This window comes from Erinaceus europaeus, chromosome 18 (genome assembly GCF_950295315.1).
Source record: "Erinaceus europaeus chromosome 18, mEriEur2.1, whole genome shotgun sequence".
Classification (NCBI taxonomy): Eukaryota; Metazoa; Chordata; class Mammalia; order Eulipotyphla; family Erinaceidae; genus Erinaceus; species Erinaceus europaeus.
In genome coordinates, this window is record NC_080179.1 from 60,013,869 (window position 1) to 60,037,887 (window position 24,019).

Here is a 24,019-nt window from a genome sequence, read left to right on the forward strand (position 1 = left end):
AGCCTCCAGGAACAGTGGATTCATAGTGGAGGCACTGAGTCCCAGCAATAACCCTGGAGGCAAAAAAAAAAAAAGAAAGATATTCCAACATTGTCAAAATTATTAAGCTAATAAATATTGACCAGGTGAGAATTATTACTGTGAAAATATTGCTATTGAATCTTTGTTTGATAACTTTAAATAGAATCTGCTAAGTAGAGGTAAGTAAGATTTTCTCAAAGATAAATTCCCCAGATTACTACTAGTAACCACTCTACAGCTAAAAACTGAAAGCTGTTTCCAAAATTGTTGAAAATAGACTATATTTTACTCCATACACTTCACAGAACTCCTGGCAGGGTTAGGGAGGGGGGCTGGATTTCATACTCATTCTGTTAGACTTTGATGAATTTCTTGTAAGATCACCTGACTATCAGTCTGAGAAGGCATTTAGCAACCTTTAATGGGTCTCCCAAAGTATTTAATGGCCATTGATCATTCTTTTAAAACCTAGTCTAATAATGATTTATTTAACCTTCTCTCCCTGCCTATAAGGTATCCTATGGGGATGCATTGGATCGACCTTCTCTTGGTGCATCCCGTGAGTACCCATTTATTGGGGAAACTGACCATCCTTCCTAGCCGACTGAATCCACATGGATCCCAGTCACTTTCAAAGCCAGCAACAAGCAGACATCAACCTGACACTGTTGACTGGCTACGGAAGAAGGGCAAACGCTAGAGAAAGTTGTTATATTAAGGCTTTCCTTTTATGGCAACCTTGAAATAAACATTTGAAGAAGTTTATAACCAGCTGCTTGCCTAACAAGAGTAACCTGAGATGGACAGCTAGTGTAGCAAAAGGGGGAAGAGGCTTAACTGGTAGAGTGTTTGGCGGGAATTCTTGGTTTGTTCCCCAAGTGCCAGAGAGGTGCTCTGGCTTCTCTCTCTCCTATGTGAGACTCTCCTATAAGTAATACTTTTTTTTTTTTTAAGGAGCTAGTAGAACTATAGGAGTACTTTACTGGTCAAGTTCTTAGTTCATTCAGATCTGCAATTGGTACTTATCTGTCTTCTAGTAGTAGATGTGGAAACTCTTGAGAAACACTGTGGATTTGAAATCTGCACTTCTTACTGCTTTCACCAAGAATAAGGTCTCACTTTAATTTTACAGTATACTTCAAAACATAGAGACTTGACATAGATTGATGACTGATTACAGTTTCCTCCATTTTTGCTGAATACCTCTCTCATGCTTATAGAACATCATAAAGTTGAAAAAAGAAAACTCCAGCCAGTCAATTAAGATTCATTCCAATAAAGAGAAACTAATGACTGACTTAGAATTCTCAGTATGCCAAAAGTTAAGCAAAGGCTATAAATTTAATGTTAAACATATAGAGTTCAAACACTACATTCATTTAGACATCTCACTTCAGCTACATTTTCATTTGGGATAAGTTATTCTTTTTAAGTGATTGATTCAACAGCATTCACTAAGATCCAATGGTCCATACTTTTGGGTCATGAGGTAGATAGCAACAGGTTTCCTGTCTTATTTCTATAATTTAGTTCTAAGGATATAGTTAAAGAAAAAGTGGATGAAGTTGATTTAGATGAGTCGAGTCCTTCCTATATTTTGTATATTCTCTATGCAAATTTTATTGCTCTCTCATCAGCAAAAATCAGTCTCCAACCTGCTTATTTACAAGCCTATAAACTTTAAGGTCATCTGGTATGAAAGTCTGTCTTCCTATACAATAAAATATCTAGTTATCAGACCACTATGTGGAACATAACTATAGCTTTATACAATTGTCAGAACAGTGTAGTACTAAATCTGTAGTTAATTCCAACTTTCAATTAGTATTACAGAATTGTATAACAGAGATTTTTTGATTACTACTAACTGAACAGCAGTTTTATAGTTGCACCATGCACAAGTCTTTTACCTCTTGAAATGACAGTCTCTAAGCCTGTTCCATTAATGAAAGCTCGTTTGATGGTCTGTGTTTTAATATCTGTCCAGTATAAACGTTCTTCAGATGCATCAAAGTCTATCACAGTAACATCATCAATATCAGGGACTGTAAAGGCCGTGATAAAGTTAAAGTATGGATTATCAATATCCACTCCTCTGATTTCAGAACGTCTTGCATAAAGAAGAAATTTTTTCTTTTCTAGAAAAGAAATAGAAATTATGTGTTTGATTTATTTAAATGGTTGTCAACACTGAAATAGTATCGAAATTTAAAAATATTGATTACTTGGCAGACTTTTAACATCAGAAAATCATAACCAGATTTGATAGAAATATAAATGTACAGCTGATTTATTTATTTTTAAACATATACTTAGTACCAACTGTAAAATAAGAATCATTAGGTCATTTTTTTATTAGCTAGAGATGTCAAGAAAATCTAGTTCATCTCATTTTAAATTTTCAAAATAGTCTACTATACATTAATTCTATAAATATCATACATTCATATCAGCTTTTGTGTACAACTAACAATATTTGTATCATTAAATGTTTAAGAAAACTAATAATAACTTTCAATAATCACTCTGCATAGACTTTAGGTTTAACATTGTTTTTAAAAACCAACTTTATGCTTTTCATATCAAACTTAGAATTCAAAAATGTTAGGGGGCCAGGCTGTGTAGCTTAGCAGATGAAGTGCACTGGGTGCAAACTCAAAGACCAACATAAGGATCCCAGTTTGAGACCCAGCTCCCCACCTGCAGGGGGGTCATTTCACAAGCAATGAAGCAGGTCTGCAGGTGTCTTTCTCTCCCCCTCTCTGTCTTCCCCTCCTCTCTGGATTTCTCTCTGTCCTACCCAGTAATAACAATAATGACAACAAAAAAATGGCCTCCAGGAGCAGTGGATTTGTAATTAGGGTACCTAGCCCCAGTGATAACCCTGGAGGCAAAAAAGAAAAAAAAATTCAAAACGTAAAAGCGTACTTTTATATGTTTTTATTGTAAATTGTAGTAACTGACATAATGTGAGATGTTATGCTATTTTTATTTCCATAAGTACATATTTTCCCCACTAGCTTATAGAAATGACGTCACAGGTATTCATTATTCTCTTGGAGTTGCAATTTTTACTTGAGACATTTCATTATGATAAAAATTTAAAGTAATATGTGTTTACATTTTTGAGCTAAGATTTGATGAGTACATTTTCCTGTCCTTAAAATTATTTTGCAAATAAAAATACTGATTTTTAAAAAAAGAATGAAAGAATCCACTGTCCGATTTTTGTTCATAAATTATATCACTTTTAGTTAAACATGTCATATAAATATTTCAAAAAATCTTTCCAACCTACACATTTTACTCTATTCCCCATCTTCAAGTTGATAATCTCCTGCACAAATAACAGGCTAAAATGACTTTCCAAGAGTAATAGGAGATTTAGGTTGTTAAGTACCTCTTTGTTATGAAAGTTACTACATCAACATTTTTTGATAATGCACTTTCACTTACAAATCTTCCTGTGTTGTAGAGATAAATGCTACCAACACACCAAATAAGAAAGTTCCCTAGGGTGGGGGGTGGGAGGGGACAGGGGAAGAAGTGATAAGGTAATAAATAGCAAAATGCAGCAGATCACATATTTAAAGAATTTGTCAGTCTTTCTAAAAGCAGAGGAATCATCATTAGAATCTGGAAATAGTAGCACCACAGATGTTTCAGGAATGTTAAAACTTTCTTCTGCTTAAGGAGGAAATATGGATGTTCATACAACTTGAGAGAATTCAGCTTGGATTTGAGATAAGAACTATCAAACATTTACCATAGCAGGTCTTCTTGTCAGAAGAAAGCTTCATCAAATGGGGACAGGCACAAGCAGCACTCCTGTTATGATCGATCAGACACATGTGCGAGCAGGGGCCTTTGCCATCATTAGCTGCACAGGGATTGGGAGCTGCAATTACACAGTGAAATATTAACAGCAAAGAAGGAAGAATCTAGTCAGAAGCCTCTGAGCTTGACAAGGGTTATTCGTTTAATGATTCAGAGTGAGGTACTCAGCACCCAATCCAGTGGTGATTAATATGAGGATAATAGACAATCACACACAGCAATTACATTAATAAAAACAGTTTCCTTTTCCAAGATAACTCTTTCATTTTCTTCTAAGATGAATTATGTGTGTCCTATTGCCAGAGAAGTGAAGAATTCTAGGGAATCATTTTGAGAAACAGTAGTTACTAATTTTAGTGATAATAAATACAGGTAGACCTACACCTATACAATTCAGGTATTGGCAGGTATTGACAACCCCACCAATGTGTCCAGGAGCTCCACTTCCCCCGAGCCCCATCCTTCTAGGGAAAGAGAGAGACAGGCTGGGAGTATGGATTAACCAGTCAATGCCCATGTTCAGCGGGGAAGCAATTACAGAAGCCAGACCTTCCACCTTCTGTATCCCATAATGACTTTGGGTCCATACTCCCAGAGGGATAAAGAATAAGAAAGCTATCAGGGGAGGGGAGGGAATACGTAGATCTGGTGGTGAGAATTGTGTGGAGTTGTATCCCTCTTATCCTATGGTTTTGTCAATGTTTCCTTTTTATAAATAAAAAAGAAGAAGAATAAGAATTCAGGTATTGGGAGTTTTAATGGACTATTACATTCCTAACCGTTCACAAAGATTGTTTGTTATGAGAGACAGACCATGGAACTGAAGCTTCCGTCAGTGAAGTCAGGGCTGGTCTTGAACCTGAGTAAAAGGCATAACAAACTTCCTTCTTGCCTGAACCTACTATTCTTTTTCTTTTCTTTTCTTTTTTTTTTTTTTTCATGGTGCCTGCACTATGTATCCACTGTTCTTAGAGGCCATTTTTTTTTTTTTCCATTTTGTTTCCCTTGTTGTTGTTTTGGTTGCTCTTGCCTGATAGGATAAAGAGAACTTGAGAGAGGAGGGGTTGAAAGAGAGGAGGAGAGAAGACACCTGCAGACCTGCTTCACTGCTAGTGAAGCGAGCCCCCTGAAGGTGTGGAACCAGGGGCTTGAACTGGGATCCTGACACCAGTCCTTGTGCTTTGGGCCATGTGCACTTAGCTGGCCCCCTTGAACATATTATTCTTAATGGTTTCTATATCCTAGGAGATTTCTCTTGCAATTATACACACCTAAGTTTAGTTCAAGGAATTTCTTCACCTCCCCCATTAAAGGTCTAGTGAAGAAGTGTTTGCTTTCTTTATTATTAAGACATCTTCATTTTTTTCTATTAATTGATTATTATTGCTATTAACTGATCCTGTGGCTAAAATGTGTTCTTACATGCTTACTAAGGTCCACTATATAACTTATGATATGTTGAAATTTAAAATGAAATATTAAATTTTGCCTTCATTGATATTTTCTTATTCTATCATCATGCTCTCTAGATAAGGTTTAAATATAAGTGGATCAATAATAATTCTCTTGGGAGTTGGATGGTAGCACACTGGGTTAAGCGCACGCACACGGTACAAAGCACAAGGACAGGTATAAGGATCCTGGTTCGAGCTCTTGGCTCCCCACCTGCAAGGGAGTCGCTTCACAAGTAGTGAAGCAGGTCTGTAGGTGTCTCTCTTACTCTCCCCCTCTTTCTTCCCCTCCTCTCTCCATTTCTCTCTGTCCTATCCAACAATGACGACATCAATCACAACAATAATAATAACTACAACAATAAAACAACAAGGACAACAAAAGGGGAATAAATAAATATATATATATATTTTTTAAAAAGTGGCAGTGGGGTGAAGGAGATAACAAAATGAGGCTCTGAAGTCCCAGGTTTAATCCTTCCCATCTCCATAATTTAAATAAATAAATAATTCTCTTAAATCATTTTTAGAACTCCTATAAAGTGAACTAACATTTCAAGAATCAGACTAATGAATTTAAGCATAAAGAAGCTGGTTACACTTCTAATACCATCATAAGCTTTCAACCAATATCTTTTTAACATACAGATTTATAGCTCAGAATATTAATAGCAGTTTCAAAGAGCTTTAAACACACATAATATAAATTTAATCAATGGGATATAATAAAATCGCAGAGGATATATGAAATTAGCCCAGTTTGATAAATATTCAGTAAGGCTTCTACCTTCTCTGCAAGATAATAAAGATCATCTGTATCTTAGCATTTGATTACATTTAGAAAGAATGAAACTCAATTTTGCAAAAAAAAAAATCACCTATGTACAAAACTATTACAAAAGTTAAGATTTAGAGATTTCTATGATCATTTCTTTTTCCTTCTCTCTTTGCAGACTTACCCTCATGCATACAGAATTCCACTGCTCAAGGGCTCAAGGTTACTTTTTTTACTCGGAGAGAGAGAGAGAGAGAGAGAGAGAGACTGTCCACAGTACCATAACTTCCCTCAGTGCTCTGATATTCCCAAATGGTGCTATATCTCAAGTCTTTAGAGATTTCTTCAAGAGTATAAATCTCTCTATTCTGTAAGTGGCAGTTATTCTTACACTGCCCTTACTGTAGGTTAGAAAAACAGAACATACATGTGAATATTATGAAGAGAAAATATGCTATAGGAGAGAGGGCATTAGAAACAAGCATCGGTACAGTTGGAGAAATGAGAGATAACCAGCTGTGGCAAAGAGAATGCTGGGTATTTACAAGACTTGAAAAATCAGAAGATGAGGGGGAAAAAAGAATATGGAGGAATACAAGAAAGAGAAAGAGGACGGATGAGAGGAATTTTCTTTAGAAGCTTTGGGGAAATTAACTCTGCTGGTAGAAAGCAGAACTTGCATGCCTGAACCTCCCAATTTGATCCCCTGTGTGGCCAGTGCCAGAGAGGTGTTCTGGTTTCTCTGTCTCTATGAAACTATATCTCATGGAAATGAAATAAATCTTAAACAACAACAGCATTGACATAGGACATACTATTCTCATGGGAATTAAGAGGATGATCTATAACAGATCAATAATAGGTACTTAGATTTCATTTTGAATTTTACAACGTTTAGCCCAAAATCATACCAGCTATATTGCAACACTGTGATAGAATACTAAAATACTTTCCAAAAGCAAAGCTATCAAAATGTTATATACAGATTAAAGAAAAAATGTGCATTGACTTTGTAGCTTAATATCTGTAGTAATATTTGTACTACAATGTAATGTAGTCATGAAATTTTGTACTTTACAACATGAGAAATTCAGTTTTATATCTTACTTTGTGTAATTATTTATGTATGCATATATATGATATATATTTGTAATTTAATGAGCCTTTCAGGTAGTTCTGTGGCATAGTCATATTTCAGATAAGTGAAATTATTTATCTTAGTGAATAAAAATAGAAAATCAAGGGCTGAGAGAGACAGCTTAAAGGTTATGCAAAAAGCTTACCTCCCTGAGGCATCCTAAATTCCAGGTTCAATATTCAGTGCCACCATAAGGCACAGCTGAGTAGTGCTATGGTAGAAAACAAAAACCAAACCAAACCAACAAAAACCCACCAAAACTCCTAATGATCAGATTGCTATCCAATCTTGTTTCTATTTATTTCCTCCAAAATTTTAGATTCAGCAATATGAAAATGTGATCAACAGGCCTTAGAAGTTAATTTGCCTCAGGTATCAAGGCTACTAAATGATCAGACGTTAATTGAACTCAGTTAATTTCAGTGTGTTCTTAGAACTACACTTGACTACTTTTAAATGTATGTCTACTATATTCTTACACGCAAAGTTAATCCATAATTTTGTTGACTCTAGTTGTTATTTTATTTTGCTCCCTTTCTAGCTTGTGACCTCCATTCAGAATTCCTTCGTACCATAGGAAGGTCAACAAACATGACTCTCTACTGCCCTCTGGTGATGTGATATATAAGTCTTAGGAAAAGCTAATTAAGCATAAACCCAGTATCTTCTATCTGTATGGCTTGGTGGTTAATTAAAGTATAAAAACTCAGGGTCCACTTTCCTGAAGTCAGACAACTGATAAGCATCACTTATCTATTAAAGGTTGCACAAATAACTTACTATTACTTTACTTTTAAACTCTTTACCCCATAAAACTAGTTAATTGCACATCAACTAATGATAGCTGGTATACTATTGGTATTGTTATTATAAAGAACTGACAATCTATATTTGAAATAAATAAGTGAATTTTATTGTTCAGATATTTTTCTAAGCTGGTTAGGTAGATAAAATAGTGTTAGGAAAAGATTAAATGACCATATAAGACGTAAGTACTAAGAGAGTTTGTGTAGTATTATCCACAAGTGTAGACAAGGTAAAACAGTGTAGAGATTTATAAATATTATATTAAGAAAGCCTCTCTTAAAGATAATATACCTAAGTATTGCAAAGTCACAATAATCAAACACTTAATATTTATTTTCTTTTTTTATTTCTTTATTGGAGGATTAATGTTTTACAGTTGACAGCAAATACAATAGCTTGTACATGCATAAAATTTCTCAGTTTTCCACATAACAATACAGCCTTCACTAGGTCCTCTGTCATCCTCTTCCAGGACCTGTACTCTGCCAACCCACCCACACCAGAGTCTTTTATTTGGAGCTGGACATTTTCTTTGAGGTATTTAGAGGGCCCTTGGAAGATGACTAGGAGACAAGCTCCCCTGTGACAGGGTACCATTAATTACTGCAGACAATCAACTAATACTTTGCCCTCTGTTGATGGAAGAGGGAAATTGAGACAAGTGAGCAGGCCAAAGAGCTGTCCTCCTCAGAAAACAGGCTAACTTCTAGAACAGCGCTCTGGACTAGGTTCTGTAACCTCTAACATTTACTGAGGTTCAAATTCTCTTTTTCTTTTTTTTGTCTAGTTGATGTGACTCTGGATCCAGACACTGGATCCTCACCTATTTTTATATGAAGATTCAAAATCTGTCCGACTGGAGGATTCTTTTCAGTAACTACCTGAGAAACTAGAGAGATTTGACTCCTGGCCTTGTGTGTGTGGCTGTGAGACCTTCACCTCAGGGACACATTACTGGGAGGTGGAGGGGGGCAACAGGACTGACTGGGCTATTGGAGTACGTAGAGAGAATGTGGTGAAGAAAGGATCTGATCCCTTGACTCCAGAAAATGGGTTTTGGGCTGTGGAACTATATGGAAATGGGTACTGGGCCCTCACCCCACTCAGGACCCCTCTCCTGTTGGCAGAACCTCCCTGTCAGGTTGGGATTTTCCCGGACTATGAATCAGGAGATATTTCCTTCCACAACATGACTGATGATTCCCTTATCTATAATTTTCTCAATGCCTCTTTCTCTGGCCCCCTCCAGCCATTCTTCTGTTTGTGGTCCTGTGGTAAAGAAGTCCCTCACCACCTGCCCAATCACAGATGGGCATGAGGGAGTTACAGTTATAGTGGATGCCAAGGTCTTTTCTAAGGAGATTCCACTGTCCCCCATGGGGGAGAAGGGAGAACCATGCCTCTAGAGATACAGACACTCTCCATTCTAAACGAATCCCTAACCAGTCCAACCAAGAGACAGTTTAAAGAAACAGCACAACTGACACTTAATATTTATTTATGCAAGTTCAGATCTCATTATATAAACAGAAACTAACATATAGCTCAAAAGGGCTTACTATGAAAGTGATTCTTGTCGTTATTTTTAACATGTGCAAAATGTACTGAGTTACTATGCGTGTATTACTAAAAATGTATTTCAGCTAGATGACTTCATAAATGAAAACTGTTCACTTTCAGTTTAAAGGAAAACTCATAATTTTGGTGTTCTTGCCTATTATAAAAGTGACATACACCACGTCAGTATACATAACTAATTATTTACATAATAGCATTTACATATGTTATATACATTATATATGTATATATTATGTAGCAGCATTGACCTATATATTTAGCCAACAGATGACTCTCAAGTATCAACTACATTTACAAATTTCCAATACACACCATAGACATAAAAAATAATTTAGATTAAAGTACTCAAACATCAATCCAATCAATGAGAATAAATGTTTCTAAATACTCCAAAAGCATTATGGGGATTAAAATGTCACCAGTGTGAAACTATAGTAAATTATATATGAAATCCTAGTAACTTTTGTACTGAAAATTTTGTCTTGTTTCTATACAATCTATCACAATAAAATAACTATTTTGTGTCCTCCTCCTTTTAAACTTTTTATGCCCTGCATAGGAGATGCCATAACTACCTGATATATCTGCGATTTCCCACTTTTCAGTTTCATTTCTACTTTAGTAACTATGTACTTTATATATAAACCACTCATGTCACCCCAATCACCAGACTATTTCATCACTCCAGAGGTCCCAGCTTCAGCAACAGCACGATGCTCATATATGTGAGCCAGAACTTAAGAGCTTTTCATGAGACAAAAGTACCAAGTTGGAAAAACATTGATTGTATTTTGAGAGAGAGAACGATTCAATACCTACACCTGAGCTATGTTTTTATTGTCCAAGCCTTTTAAATTACCCTAAATATAAAACTTGCAGCTCTTCCAAAATATTGGCCATCTAAATTTTTGGATTATAAGAACATATTTGTAAATATTTTTTCCATTTATCAAAAGTAAAGCCAATCCTATCTTATAAATGTGTATTTTTCATACACATGGTTTTGCTTTTGACCAAATAGTACTTCATATTAAGGAAAATTTTCAAAGAATATGTTCTTACTTATACTAGTACATTCTTTATATTAGTACAAGGTCAGAATCATGTTTCATTACCTTATTTCAATTTATTTAGTGAATTCCTTTAAAGTGTAAAAATGGGTTGGCTATATTTTTCCACTTCAATGTCCTCAGACTGCTGATTTATAGGATGTCGGAATTAAGGATTATAGGAATAAAACTAAAGGAATTTCTAACAGTCCAGAGTATAGGACAAAAGAAAATCAATTATATACAGAAGCTGAAAATTAGAAATTCAGTGTATCTAGAAAGAAAACTAGGTTAAGTCAGACTATGTTAGAGAGATGGCACGGGAAATTTACAGATGAGGATATCATGGCAGAAGAAACAGTATCAAGGGAGAATGACCATTTTCACCCATAGAAAAAAAGACAAGGAATTGATATAGAGGTTCATTAACCACAAAGGTGGTTAGTTCTAGTTATTTTTTAGTCATATCTAAAAGATGTCATTTTAACATTCAAATAAAGCTGATGACTGGCAAAATAGTTCAACACAACATAATGCTCAATGTTTGCACGCCTGAGGACCCACTTTCTATCTCAGGCACCATCATATACCATAGCTAACTGTGTTATGGGTTTCTCTCTCATAGCAATCTTTAAACTACTAAAAATAAGAATGCATGGTTTACGGTGCACTAAGTCGAGAGATGCCGTGGATTTGGAGATCTACTTACTCTACACTGAGAAACGGAGAGGAGAACATTTATTCCCTGGAAAAAATAGCTTTCCCTCTTGAGTATCATGTCTTAGATAAAAATATGCTACTAATAAAAAGAACATTAATTGAATAGGGATGAGATTCCCACAGGCTATGGTACATATCATAGTGAGGCAGAGTCAAATAGCAGGTATAAGTAGATACACTGCAATTCTGCCTAATGGCCATAGTACCCTATGTGGAAGGAAAGTAAGAAAAAGAAAGAAAGCACTTTGAAATTCAACAAATATTGAATGAAGAACAAAAGAATCACAAAACCAAGGTGGATGCTTCTATACATTAAAAATATGGCATATTTCATGATATATAGCAATATTCTTTTGAAATAAAGACTCTAGTGTACAGGAGGTGGGCAGTGGCACATCTAGTTCAGTGCACAAGGATCTGGGTTCCAGTCCCCACTCCTCAGCTGCTTCATGTGTGGTGTAGCAGATTTGTAGATGTCCGTCTTTCTCCCTATTCTCCCTATACACTCTCAATTTCTTTCTATCCTATCAAATAAATTAGGGAAGAAAAAAAATAGGAAAGATGGCTGTTGGGAGTGGTAGATTCATAGGGCCAGCACCAAGTCCTTGTGATAAACCTAGAGGTAAGGAGTCGGGCTGTGGCACAGCGGGTTAAGCACACGCACGTGGCGCAAAGCACAAAGACCGGTATAAAGATCCTGGTTCGAGCCCCCGGCTACCCACCTGAAGGGGAGTCACTTCACAAGCCTTGAAGCAAGTCTGCAGGTGTCTGTCTTTCTCTTCCCCTCTCTGCCTTCCCCTCCTCTCTCCATTTCTTTCTGTCCTATCCAGCAATAATGACATCAATAACCACAACAATGTTAAACAACAAGGGTAACAAAAGGGAAAATAAATAAATATAAAAAAATAACCCAGAGGTAAAAAACAAAACAAACAAAAAATACTGGAGTAGAAACACAAAGGAAAGGAAAACAGTGAAGTAGTTAAAAAAATAAATAACCAGAACAACTTTCATCATAAAATTCACAAACATATTTAAAACACAGTTATTTTATAGTCGAAATACTACACTGTTTTGACAAAAACAGAATAGCTTTTGGGAGAATAATTAATGCACAGTAAAAACTTACCTTGTGGCTGACGACTGGGATGGTAAATCTGAAGATCAAATGGCTGTGCACTGGTTTTCTGAATCACACTGACATTCTGCCCGGTCCACTTGTTGGCTTTGGACAATGTATTGGTCCTCCAATCTGTCCAATAGACTTCACTTCCGTACAGAGATACAGCAAAAGGATGAGAAAGGTATTCGTGACCTCGAATGATTTCTATCATGCCAGTTCCATCATAGAGGGCTGAATAAATAGCATCTGACCTACAGAAAGGTAAATGCATTAGTAACTTTATATATATTCAAGGAGACCAGTGACATGATGGTATTGCTCAGACATATGAAAGAGAAAAACATTGCATTTATAGAGTAAATGTAAAAGACCAGAAAATTCCTACCACCGCAATAAAAACAAATGGCACTATTAGTTTCAGTGTGCATTTACAGGATTCATGCATGTTGGGCATGCTTGGTGTGAAAGTTGTGTGAGGAAAGCAAGATAAAATGCAAAAGAAAGAAAACATAAATAGGGGTTGGGTGGTGGTGCATCTGGGTGAGCGCCCATGCTACAGTGTGCAAGGACCAGGGTTTGGGCCCCCGGCACCCACCTGCAGGGGGAAAGCTTCACAGGTGTCTCTCTGTCTTTCTCCCCCTCTATCACTCCCTTCCCTCTCAATTACTGGCTGTCTCTATCCAAATTAATAAATAAAGATAATTTAAGACATTAAAAAACAAATAAATAATATTTATTTGTAAACCTGGCATCTGTCCAAACAATTCTTTTTTCAAAGTGATCCACTGTGAGTCCATTCGGCCAAGCACCACTTTTCATATCTTTGTAGATGGTTTTTCTTGCAGATCCACTCATAGAGGCAGATTCGATGCGAGGGAAATTGGCATCCCAATCTGTCCAGAAAAGGAGCCTGAAAAAAAAAAAGTAATATTCACGCTTTGGTCATTCATTTCACACATAATTAATGAATTCTACTCTTTGCTAGGCACTGACCATGTAAATAGACACGAGAAAGCCAGGTAAGTATTAACTGCGATGGGGCTTAGAGTCCAGTGGAGGATATGGACTCAGGACATGCATGAGAATTCATGATAGATTGTAATACACTTATTTTTTGCCTTCAATAGGACTTTACTGCTATATATCAATGCCCACCCCCCACCTTTTTCCCCCCATTTTTTTCTGAGAGGAAGATATAGTGAAGGAAAGACACTACAGCACAAAGCTTCCTCTAGTGTGGTGAGGGTCAAGCTTAAACCTGGTTCACACGCATGGCTAAGAAGGCACATTGTGCAGGTGAGCTATTTTCTGGCACAGCTTGTGAGACATTTGGAGAAAAGTTCTGTTACAAGAGAGGATAGCAAGTCAGGGATCAATGCTTGGGGAAAGAAAAAAAAAAAAGAAAACATTACAGGGGATCTTTATACTGAATCTGAAGGATAAGGGCAGTGGTATGAAGAATATTTCAAGAAATCATAAAGAAGGTGAGCAAGAAGTTAAGTAGTATGTCAGCTTGAGACTTACATTTATAACAGCCAGGCCATGAAACTGGAAGTTATCACTATGGAGGTGTTACTCAAAGCCATATGAATGGAGTTTTAAGGCAGAGAATGTAGAGAGGACGCAAGAGGGAATAAAACGCTTCATATTTTATACTAGTATGCCATTGTTGAAATGCTCCTATTTATATGTTAAGGATTATTCCTTTTCTTTTCTTTTACTTTTTTAAATGTTTTTGTCAAATGCTGCTTGTGAGACTGAATCTGCAGTGCACAAACTGTTCTGCACACTAGGCACTAAGTGCTTCATGTTGTGCTTTTAATTCCTAAGGCAGTTAGATGGTTGTAGTTAATTGGCAATGCCCTAAACTGCTGCTGTTTGTTTCTACAGTGATTATATAATACAGCCACACAACCCTACAGTCACTATGACGCGAGGTCATATTTTTGAGTGCGAACTCTATGCCAAGTATTGTTTTCAGTGCTTTGCTATAATGACCTCATTTGATTGACCACTAGGACGCTGCTAAAATTATCTATATTTACAGATGAGAAAACAAGGTGCTTGAAGAAGTTAAATTATTTGTCTAGGGCTATATAGCTAGTAAGTGGCAAATGGAGATGGGAAGCTGGACAGTTTAACTTCTGTTTCCGTGCTGTTAGGGCCTTACTTTTAAATGTCATGTTACTAAATAAAATAACAAAGGGGCAACATCTGGTATAGTAGCAGCAGCCTGACTGGTAATCAACAAAGAGGAACCTCTTCTGCAGGAGAGCCCAGTAGGCAGCCTGGAGACTTGGGAAGGCAGAGTGCAAAGAAGCACAGAGAAAGTGACATTCCAGTAAACTGTTCAATTCTCTATCAATACTGGCAAATTCTTGGTGAGGAATGGGGAAGCTATTGATAAAAATACGTTTTTTTCTTTCTGTTTTTTTTTCTTTTCTGTTAGTATTAGTATTTTTTTGTTTCTTTCATGTGCGAGAGAGAACCGAACTGAAGTCTCAGATACTCAGCCCTGTATTCTACCAGCTGAGCCATCTCCCCAGATGCTGCCTTTCTTTACAGCTATATGTAGTTTACCTTTAAACAAACAAACAAACAAACAAACAAACAAACTTGGGAGTCTGGAAGTAGCCAGCGGGTTAAGTGTATGTGGCACAAAGCGCAAGGACTGACTAAGGATCCCGGTTCAAGCCCCCTGGCTCCCCACATACCGGGGGGTCACTTCACAAGCGGTGAAGCAGGTCTGCAGGTATCTCTCTCTCTCCCTGTCTTCCCCTCCTCTCTCCATTACTCTCTGTCCTATCCAACAACGATGACATCAATAACAACAACAATAACTACAACAATAAAACAACAAGGGCAACAAAAGGGAAAATAAACAAATATATAAAAAAGAAAACATCTATAATCATTTACTATATTTCTAGTCAAACAGAAAATGGACCAAAAGTGAATTAACATAAAGCTGGCAGTCAAAGCAGGAGCTGAGTATCTTTTTTGAGAACACTAAATAGAGAATGAATTATGTGTCTCACTCGAAGTTTAAATTTAGATGCACATTTCTTTTTATTAACACAAAGTTGTTATTTCTCAGTTTTTCTTTAAGTTCAGCATTAAAAATAAGGTTTAAAATAAAAACATGACCCACATAATATCAGTCAAATTTATGGTGATTCTCTTGACAAACAAAGTGAAGTAGAAAGATCTTCAAGTTTGAAAAAGATTAGTAAAAATGATCTCTGGGGAGTTGGGCGGTAGCACAGTGGATTAAGCGCACTGGTGCAAAGTGCAAGGACCAGCATAAGGATCCAGGTTCGAGCCCCCAGCTCCACCTGTAGGGGAGTTGCTCCATAGGCAGTGAAGCAGGTCTGCAGGTGTCTGTCTTTCTCTCCCCCCTCTGTCTTCCCCTCCCCTCTCCATTTCTCTTTGTCCTATCCAACAACAATGACATCAATAACAACAATAATAATACAACAATAAAACAACAAGAACAACAAAAGGGAATAAATATTTAAAAAATAATCTCTGAAAATAGTGAATTTGAGAATCATAGATTTGTTTTCTGTTGTTAATTCATGCCTAGATCTGGACAAGTCAGGATTTCACAATCACAGGTCCAAGACATTGAAACATGTCTTACGCCGGCTTTAATTAACAGAGAATCAATGTCTCATAACTAACTATATATTTTAAAAATATATATCTTAACATATATATTTAAGATATATATATATATTTTTTAATATTTATTTTATTTATTTATTCCCTTTTGTTGCCCTGTTGTTTTATTGTTGTGGTTATTATTGTTGTTGTCATTGTTGGATAGGACAGAGAGAAATGGAGAGAGGAGGGGAAGACAGAAAGGGGGAGAGAAAGATAGACACCTGCAGACCTGCTTCACCGCCTGTGAGGCGACTCCCCTGCAGGTGGGGAGCCGGGGTTCGAACCGGGATCCTTATGCGGGTCCTTGTGCTTTGCACCACCTGTGCTTAACCCGCTGCGCTACAGCCCGACTCCCAAGATATATATTTTTAAATAAATATGTATTTTAAAGGAAAATATATAATTGATTCATTGTTGTTGGGGAGAGAAGAGACACACACAGAGATAAAGAGTGCAAGAGACTACAGTATCAAATGTGGTGGGGCCCATCCCTCAACGTGCTGGGTGTCTGGCTCAAGCCTGGGTCACACATATGGCAAAGCAGCACACTATCCAAGTGAGCTATTTTGTTGCCCTCTCTTGTAACTCTACCTAATGTTGCATTTGTGGTTTTCAACAATTCCAATATGTATTTTACTGACCCTGCAATTCTGTATTCTTTTTTTTTTTCTTGTAAATTTACCAGAAATAAGCACCATGGGCTCTCAAATACATGTTTCCAGTGCACAAAAAAAAAAAAAAAATGAATATGGTTTCAGACAATTTTCAGAATTCTAAAATAAGTGGTCCTTTTTTTCCCATGGCCAAACATGATAGTGTTAAAATGTTTCTTTCTGTCATGATCACTGTGGTCCTAATCTTCCAGTAATTCAGGTGAAGGAGTTTCATCATGTTTTATAAAATTACATGTTCTAGAATTAAATCCCTAAAAAACGTTCTTAACCCTGGCATAGAAGAGTGTATAATCTATTTTAAAGGTTGATTTCAAGGCTCATTGTTTTATAAAATTTGAAGTATTCTTTGTACACTTTACAATGTGATATTTTCAAAGAATCATTTTTTCTTTATTACTTTCCTTTTAACCTTAATATGTATTAGCATTTCAGTGATTATATTATTCCTACAAGTATACAAAGACTTAATATTACTTCTTATGAGTATTTGGAAATGTTCACTCACAATTACTTTAAAAAAGACACTCCAGCCTACTCATTCTATAGTTCCTGAATTCATGGGTTAGTCTGTATCAGGATTATATTGGGTCAATGGACCATGAACAATTTGTGCTATTGCAGGCATGAAAGAGCCATTATCTTCTATCAGGTCCAGCTGCAGAAGGTGAAAATAAATGATTTTGACAAAAAAAATTGCTTACTTATCTATAATTTTTAGTTCTTGCTAATCATCATAATTATTATGTCTCTTTTGACCAGTTGCAATTGTCTTAGCAGAGTCAGGCTATTGTAGAAATGAAAGTGAAATACTCGTAATAAGACGAAAGAAACATGGAATGGATGCTCACGAATAAAGACAATGAACATTCAAGAATGAAAGTGCACTGTAGATCCTAAATCCCTTGGTACTTGTTACTCCCTAATAATAAGTTTGAGGCTTAGCAGAGACACAAGTATTCTTTTGGGTCACCTTAGCAATAAGTGCATTACCTTAAGCTAGAAGGAAAGAAAAATTACTTCTCCCTAAGATTTCCAATTTACCATCTCAGGATAGCTTGTCATTTGAGAAACTGGGTCAGTATGTTGAAGGGATGTGACATGGTAGCAAATAGGTTTTATAATATAATATAGAGACCAGTGAATTTATACTGGGGAAGCAAAGCAGTTCATTCAAAGACTTCTTTGGTACATGCAAGTCCACTAAGTCTTTGATTGCTTTGGGAATCTTTCATGATGCAGATGTCTTTCATGGAAACCTTGTTAAAACCTAGGTTTTTGTTGTTGCTGTGGTCATCAGCTATGCTATGGGAGCACAGTAACTGGACGGTGTGTTTTTATTTTGTCATTATAAGCAAAGTTTATAGGCAAAGGATGGGAGCCAGGTAGGGGTACACTTGGTTAAGTGCACACATTACAGTGCACAAGGACCCAGGTTCGAGCCCCTGGGTGCCCACCTTCAGGGGAAAAAGCTTCACAAGCACAGAAGCAGGGCTGAAGATGTCTCTCTGTCTCTCTCCCTATCTCTTTACTTCCCCTCTCTATTTCTCTCTGTCTCTATCCAATAATAGATAAATAAAAGTATATTAAAAAACAAAGTTTATAGGATTATCTGTTGGCTAGTTTTTTTGCTTTGTGCCACGTGCACTTAACCGCCCAACTCCCTATTGGCTAGTTTTTTAACTGTATTTTTTATTCCTTAAGGTATATCTTTGAGTCCCTATAAGTTACATGTATACAGGTTTCTTGATATGCATATGTTAATTTATATATAACCAGCCTTTATTGAATATATATATATATATTATAGTCTTGGAATAACATTGCTTCCCATAAGAAAATTTGTCATTAATGGGAAAGATAATAGCATTGTGAAAATCACATTTCCCAAATAAGTTAAATGTGATTTTCAGTAGACAACAGAAAAACTTAAAAACATTTCTAAAATAAAATAAATAAACTATATTTTTTCAAAACAAGTTTAAATATCCTTGGAGTTTGTATTAGTTTTCATGTCTTCCTATAATGTGAGAAATAGGGGAAATCTTGTTTCCATTTGGGACATAGCTCTCAGTTAGTAAGCTGAGTTTAAATTAGATTACTTTTCAACACTGCTTGTTTTATGATTACTCTGACGCTGTAGTGATTGTGTCCTGTGCTTGTAACTCTGTCCCCAGCCTGCCATATGAAAAGCTCACTGTTTAAAAACATGCAGAAGGCAGGGAAGATATCTCAGAGTCAGAGCATAGGACTTGCATGCCTGAGACTTAGAAACCTTAAGCTCAATACTAGAAACAATAATATGCCAGAGCTGAGGTGTGTGCCTGTCTCTCCTCTTTCTTTTTATCATGTAATAAAAACAAATATATCTGAGCTGGGGAGATAGCATAATAGTTACGAAAAAGATTTCCATGCCCAAGGTTCTGAGACCTCAGTTTCAGTACCCAGGATCACCACAAGCCAAAACTGAATAGTGTTCTGCTCTGCTCTCTCTCTGTATGTATCTCATTCATTAACAATAAAAATATGTAAAAAGATAAAAATGGGGAGCTGGGTAGTAGCACAGTGGGTTAAGTGTACATGGCTCAAAGTCCAAGGGCCATTGTAAGGATCCCATTTAGAACCCCTGGATCTCCACCTGCGGGGGGGGGGGGGTCGCTTCACAAATGGTGAAGCAGGTCTGCAGGTGTCTATCTGTCTCTCCCCCTCTCTGTCTTCCCTTCCTCTCTCAATTTATCTCTGTCTTATCCAATAACAACAATAACAATAAAACAACAAGTGCAACAAAAATGGGAAAAAACAGCCTTCAGGAGTAGAGGATTCGTGGTGCAGGCACCAAGCCCCAGCAATAACCCTAGAGGCAAGAAAAAAAAAAGATAAAAATGAAATCTCTGAAAGTAGCTATACACTGCTTACAGAAAACCAGTAATCCTGAAATCATCTTTATTATTTGTACTATAAGATTTCATTACTAAAAGTGGGTTTTGAATCTGTTTACACAAGTCTCATATCTTAATCATGGTAATCATCTATAACATAATTTTCTATAATAAAAATCCCATTAGATACTGACAATCAAACCTAGCAACTTTTCAATGTTTTCCTAAAGTGGAAGATACTGCTACCATCATCTGAACTTTCATCATTTATGCCAGACAACATTTTACAAGTGTTATTCCTTCACCCGTTCTTTTTTATTACCATTTCAATTATCTTAATTGCTTCCACAGCATCACAGAAGCAATTAATAATGGAACATATCAACTTTCTCAAAAGCATTATCAGTTTTTGCCTACTCACAGGAGAGCTTTCTAAATTTTCAATTCACAGAGGATATTTTGCTTCTGGATATCACTTTTTTTTTTTTTTTTTAAATATTTCCCTTTTGTTGCCTTTGTTTATCGTCATTGTTATTGTTGTTGTTGTTGGATAGGACAGAGAGAAATTGAGAGAGGAGGGGAAGACAGAGAAAGGGAGAGAAAGTCAGATACCTGCAGACCTTCACTGTGACAGAACATATGTGCATATGTTTCTATAAGTTAGGGGAAGATAAATATCTTAATGTAAAAGTGCACAGTAGTTTCCAGTGACTCCATAAGTGCAGTGTGCAAGTAGAAAGACCTAAAAACGGCACTTTTTATTAAGTACCATATGTAATAATAAAGTACTTAAATAGTTTCAACTTAGACCTAGATATCCTCCTCACCTACTTTCTATTTCACTTCCCACAATCATTCCAACGCTAACCTTGTCAGACACAAAAGGACTAAAAAAAAAAAAAAAAGCTGTATAAGGGCAAGAGACTGGCATACTTTAATGATGGCTCTTTTGGTCATTACCAGGCCACCCCTAGTCAGGGAATCCTGGGATTCACAAACAGACATGATGGGCCTAGACCTCTAACAGATCTCTCTGCACTATCACTGGACATCTCCCATGAGAACAACACTGTGGACCCTACTGTGGGCCTCTACAGTACCATGCCCTCCATGTGGGTCAACAATGGTAGGGTCAGCATACTCTGCCATTTAAGGAAGACAAGTCCTGCAATAAACACAGCCTAGAATGTTCCTAAGCTATGACTACAGAATGCGAGCTCAGACCTACAGGGATGCAGAAGGTTACACAGGCTCCTGTGCTGAATATGGGCACCAGATCAAACCTACGGGGTTTCCAGGTTCCTATATTTATTTCATTTCACATATTTGGGAGCTACTCTCTGCCCAAATCAAGCTGTCCTACTCCTATTTACAACTCTGACACCATCGCCCCAGACAATACCTTTAACCTAGCTACATGTTAGCCATCGAGCTCAGGAAAAAATTAGTAAAGTCATGAGTCCCTTGGAATATACCTAAAATAGACCTACTAGTTTTTACAAAATGGAGACCCCCCAAATCTCATCTGCTATATTCTTACCTTTAGGTTCCTGATTATTAAACAAACAATTTGTTCTGCTTTATATGTTAGTACTTATTCAGCCACCAAGTTGCAGAACTACCAGGACACCAATATGACTTCCCTGGGCAGATGACCTCACCAGTGTGTTCTGGACTCCAACCCCTCCAGAGCCCCGCCCCACTAGGGAAAGTTAGGGACATGCTGGGAGTATGGATCGATCTGCCAATACCCATATTCAGCGGGGAAGCAATTACAGAAGCCAGACCTTCCACCTCCTGCACCCCAAAATGATGCAGGGTCCATGTTCCCAGAGGGATAAAGAATAGGAAAGCTTCCAATGGAGGGGATGGGATGTGGAACTGTGGTGGTGAGAATTGTGTGGAATTATCCCCTCTTATCCTATGGTCTTGTCAATCATTATTAAATCATTAATAAAAAAGAATAATTAATACAGCATCTGTCTTATGGTTGAATTCCTATTCCAGAAGACAATGAGTGACAATGCACAAAGTAGAAATTGTGCAAACTAGAGACTGGATTGGAAGAATTAGCATCATCAAAATAACTATTTTGGAGACTTCTCAGAATGCTAGAAATGGACCTACCATATGACCCACCAATTCAATTATGGGGGAAATGACCAAGGGACTAAATATATCTACCTGGAGAGATCTGTGAATCCTTTGTTCATAGTAGCACAATGTGTAATAGCCTAAACTTGGTGAAAGGAATTCAACAACAGATGAGTGAATAATAGCATTTTTTTCTATATGCCTAATGGAATGCTACTCAGCTACTGACAATTATGAAGCCATCTCTTTCACCTCATCTTGGATGGGACTGAAAGGGATAATGTTAAGTGAGATATACTAAAAAGAGAAGGATGACTACCAGATGATATCACTCACTGGTGGAATTTAAGAAATAAGAATATGAAATGAAAACACAAAGTAAAATTTGCATTGAATGTGGCATACTTGCAGCAAAGAAACGGATTGTGGGAGAAGGAGGGAAATGGAGGAGGTTGGGAGTCTTTGGGGTCTTGGTTCTTGATGGTGGAAAGAAACCCAAATTGGCCCTGAGAATGTTTTGCAGTCATGAATCATGGAGAGATGAAAAATTGTACTCGCATGTTAACAAATCTACTATAAACTATTACCTCTTCAATAAAATAAATAAATAAATGAATGATAAAGAAACGCATCAGATTTAGGAAGGTTAATCAGTCTCAGAAATCTATTGACTATTCTTTGGGTCTGGATTCTTAGTTTCTCTGTAAATTATATTTTTTAATAAAGGTGCCTTTTTATTGAACTTTGAATTTGCTTCACAACAGTTGACTTATCAATAACAACAAATTATTCTCACATATATAAATTACACAATATCTCTCACACCATCACCACAGAAGCAATAACGAATTCATTACCCTTAATTTATAAAGAAAAAATTGAAATTTAAATGAGAAAAGAAAATACATTTGAGGATGTCCCCCAACACCAGAAAAGAAAAGTTTGAGTAGGAACCAGAATCCACTTTTTCTAGTTCCAAATCAAGTTCCCCTCCTCTTTCACAAAGGAACAGAAAGGAAGGATTGAAACAATACAAGTTCCTTAACAATTGACCTGTTCCTCCATAAACTTGTGCCTTATCTTTTAAACACCCTAAGAATCAGAGTCTCACCACTGAACTGTTTGAAGCTTAATATAATTGTCTTAATATAAAAATTATTATATTTTATGGCATAAAATATATTTTATAAGTACTATAAAGAGTGAAGTATTTAACATCTGTGACTATTTGCACTAAAGAATGATCCTATGGCCTGCAACCATGAGAAAAAGTCACAGCATACATTTGATAATTTAAAAAAGAAAAGAAAAAGTTAAATAACTACTTCAGTGTAGTGTTGCAATAGAGTTGAATTCTCATATTTAAGAAAGAATTTTCATATTTAAGAAAGAAGTGACATTTTAGTTTCTAAAAATTACCTATGTAAGCAATCCTGTAATAAACTGGTAAACACTCTGGCATCATGTATGAGAGAATGAATTCAATATTAATTTGAAAGTTTATACTTTATGCAAAAGTGACTACAAAAAATCTTTTCTTTACCCATATCGCGGGTCCAAAGCAATGGCCCTGGGGTGCTCCATGGCTCCTGCTATTAGTGTTGTTCTTGATGAACCGTCCAGCTTGGCCACCTCAATTTGGTCCAGGTTGCTGTCTATCCAATAAATGTTGCCTGCTATCCAGTCAACAGTCAGTCCTTCTGGGGTAGCCAGGCCGTGTTCTACAACAACTTCAATAGCACTTACACCTACAAAAACAAGAGGGAGGTGACACTTATTCCCATTCAAGGAACATACTGAAAACATAGAAAAAGGTCTACTTGTTAGCAGTGCAAAGCACTTAAATATTCCAGAAATCTTGACAGAAGAGTGCAAAAGGGTGTTCCTGGTACAAACTGAGACCTCAAACTTAGAATTATCAGTCTTCTTGCCACCAGAAAACTTAAGCCTCTTATGTCTTCTCTTTGAAGGTACAAAATATTTTTTCTCTTTTCACTTATTTTTCTTTTTGTCACCAGCGTTATCACTGGGGCTTGGTACAGACAGTAAGAATCTATTGCTCCCGGAGGCCACCCTGTCCTTTTTTTTTTTTTTTTTTTCATAATTTTAACTAGATAGGACAGAGAGAAACTGAGAGAGGGTGGGGAAATAGTGGGAGAGAAATCTATACACCTGCAGACCTGCTTCACAACTCATGACACGGACTCCCT

General features: G+C 36.7%; 1 protein-coding gene across 1 annotated transcript in view; it reads right to left on the minus strand.

Moving 5' to 3' along the window:
- LRP1B (LDL receptor related protein 1B) overlaps positions 1–24,019 on the minus strand; it is a 1,816,831-nt gene that overhangs the window by 660,165 nt on the left and 1,132,647 nt on the right. Inside the window, exons 25-29 of the mRNA XM_060178059.1 lie at positions 23,353–23,557; positions 13,245–13,409; positions 12,506–12,750; positions 3,788–3,919; positions 1,932–2,159 (exon numbers count right to left, since the gene is read on the minus strand). Of these exons, the coding sequence (XP_060034042.1) occupies positions 1,932–2,159; positions 3,788–3,919; positions 12,506–12,750; positions 13,245–13,409; positions 23,353–23,557 (975 nt within the window). The remainder of the gene's footprint in view (positions 1–1,931; positions 2,160–3,787; positions 3,920–12,505; positions 12,751–13,244; positions 13,410–23,352; positions 23,558–24,019) is intronic.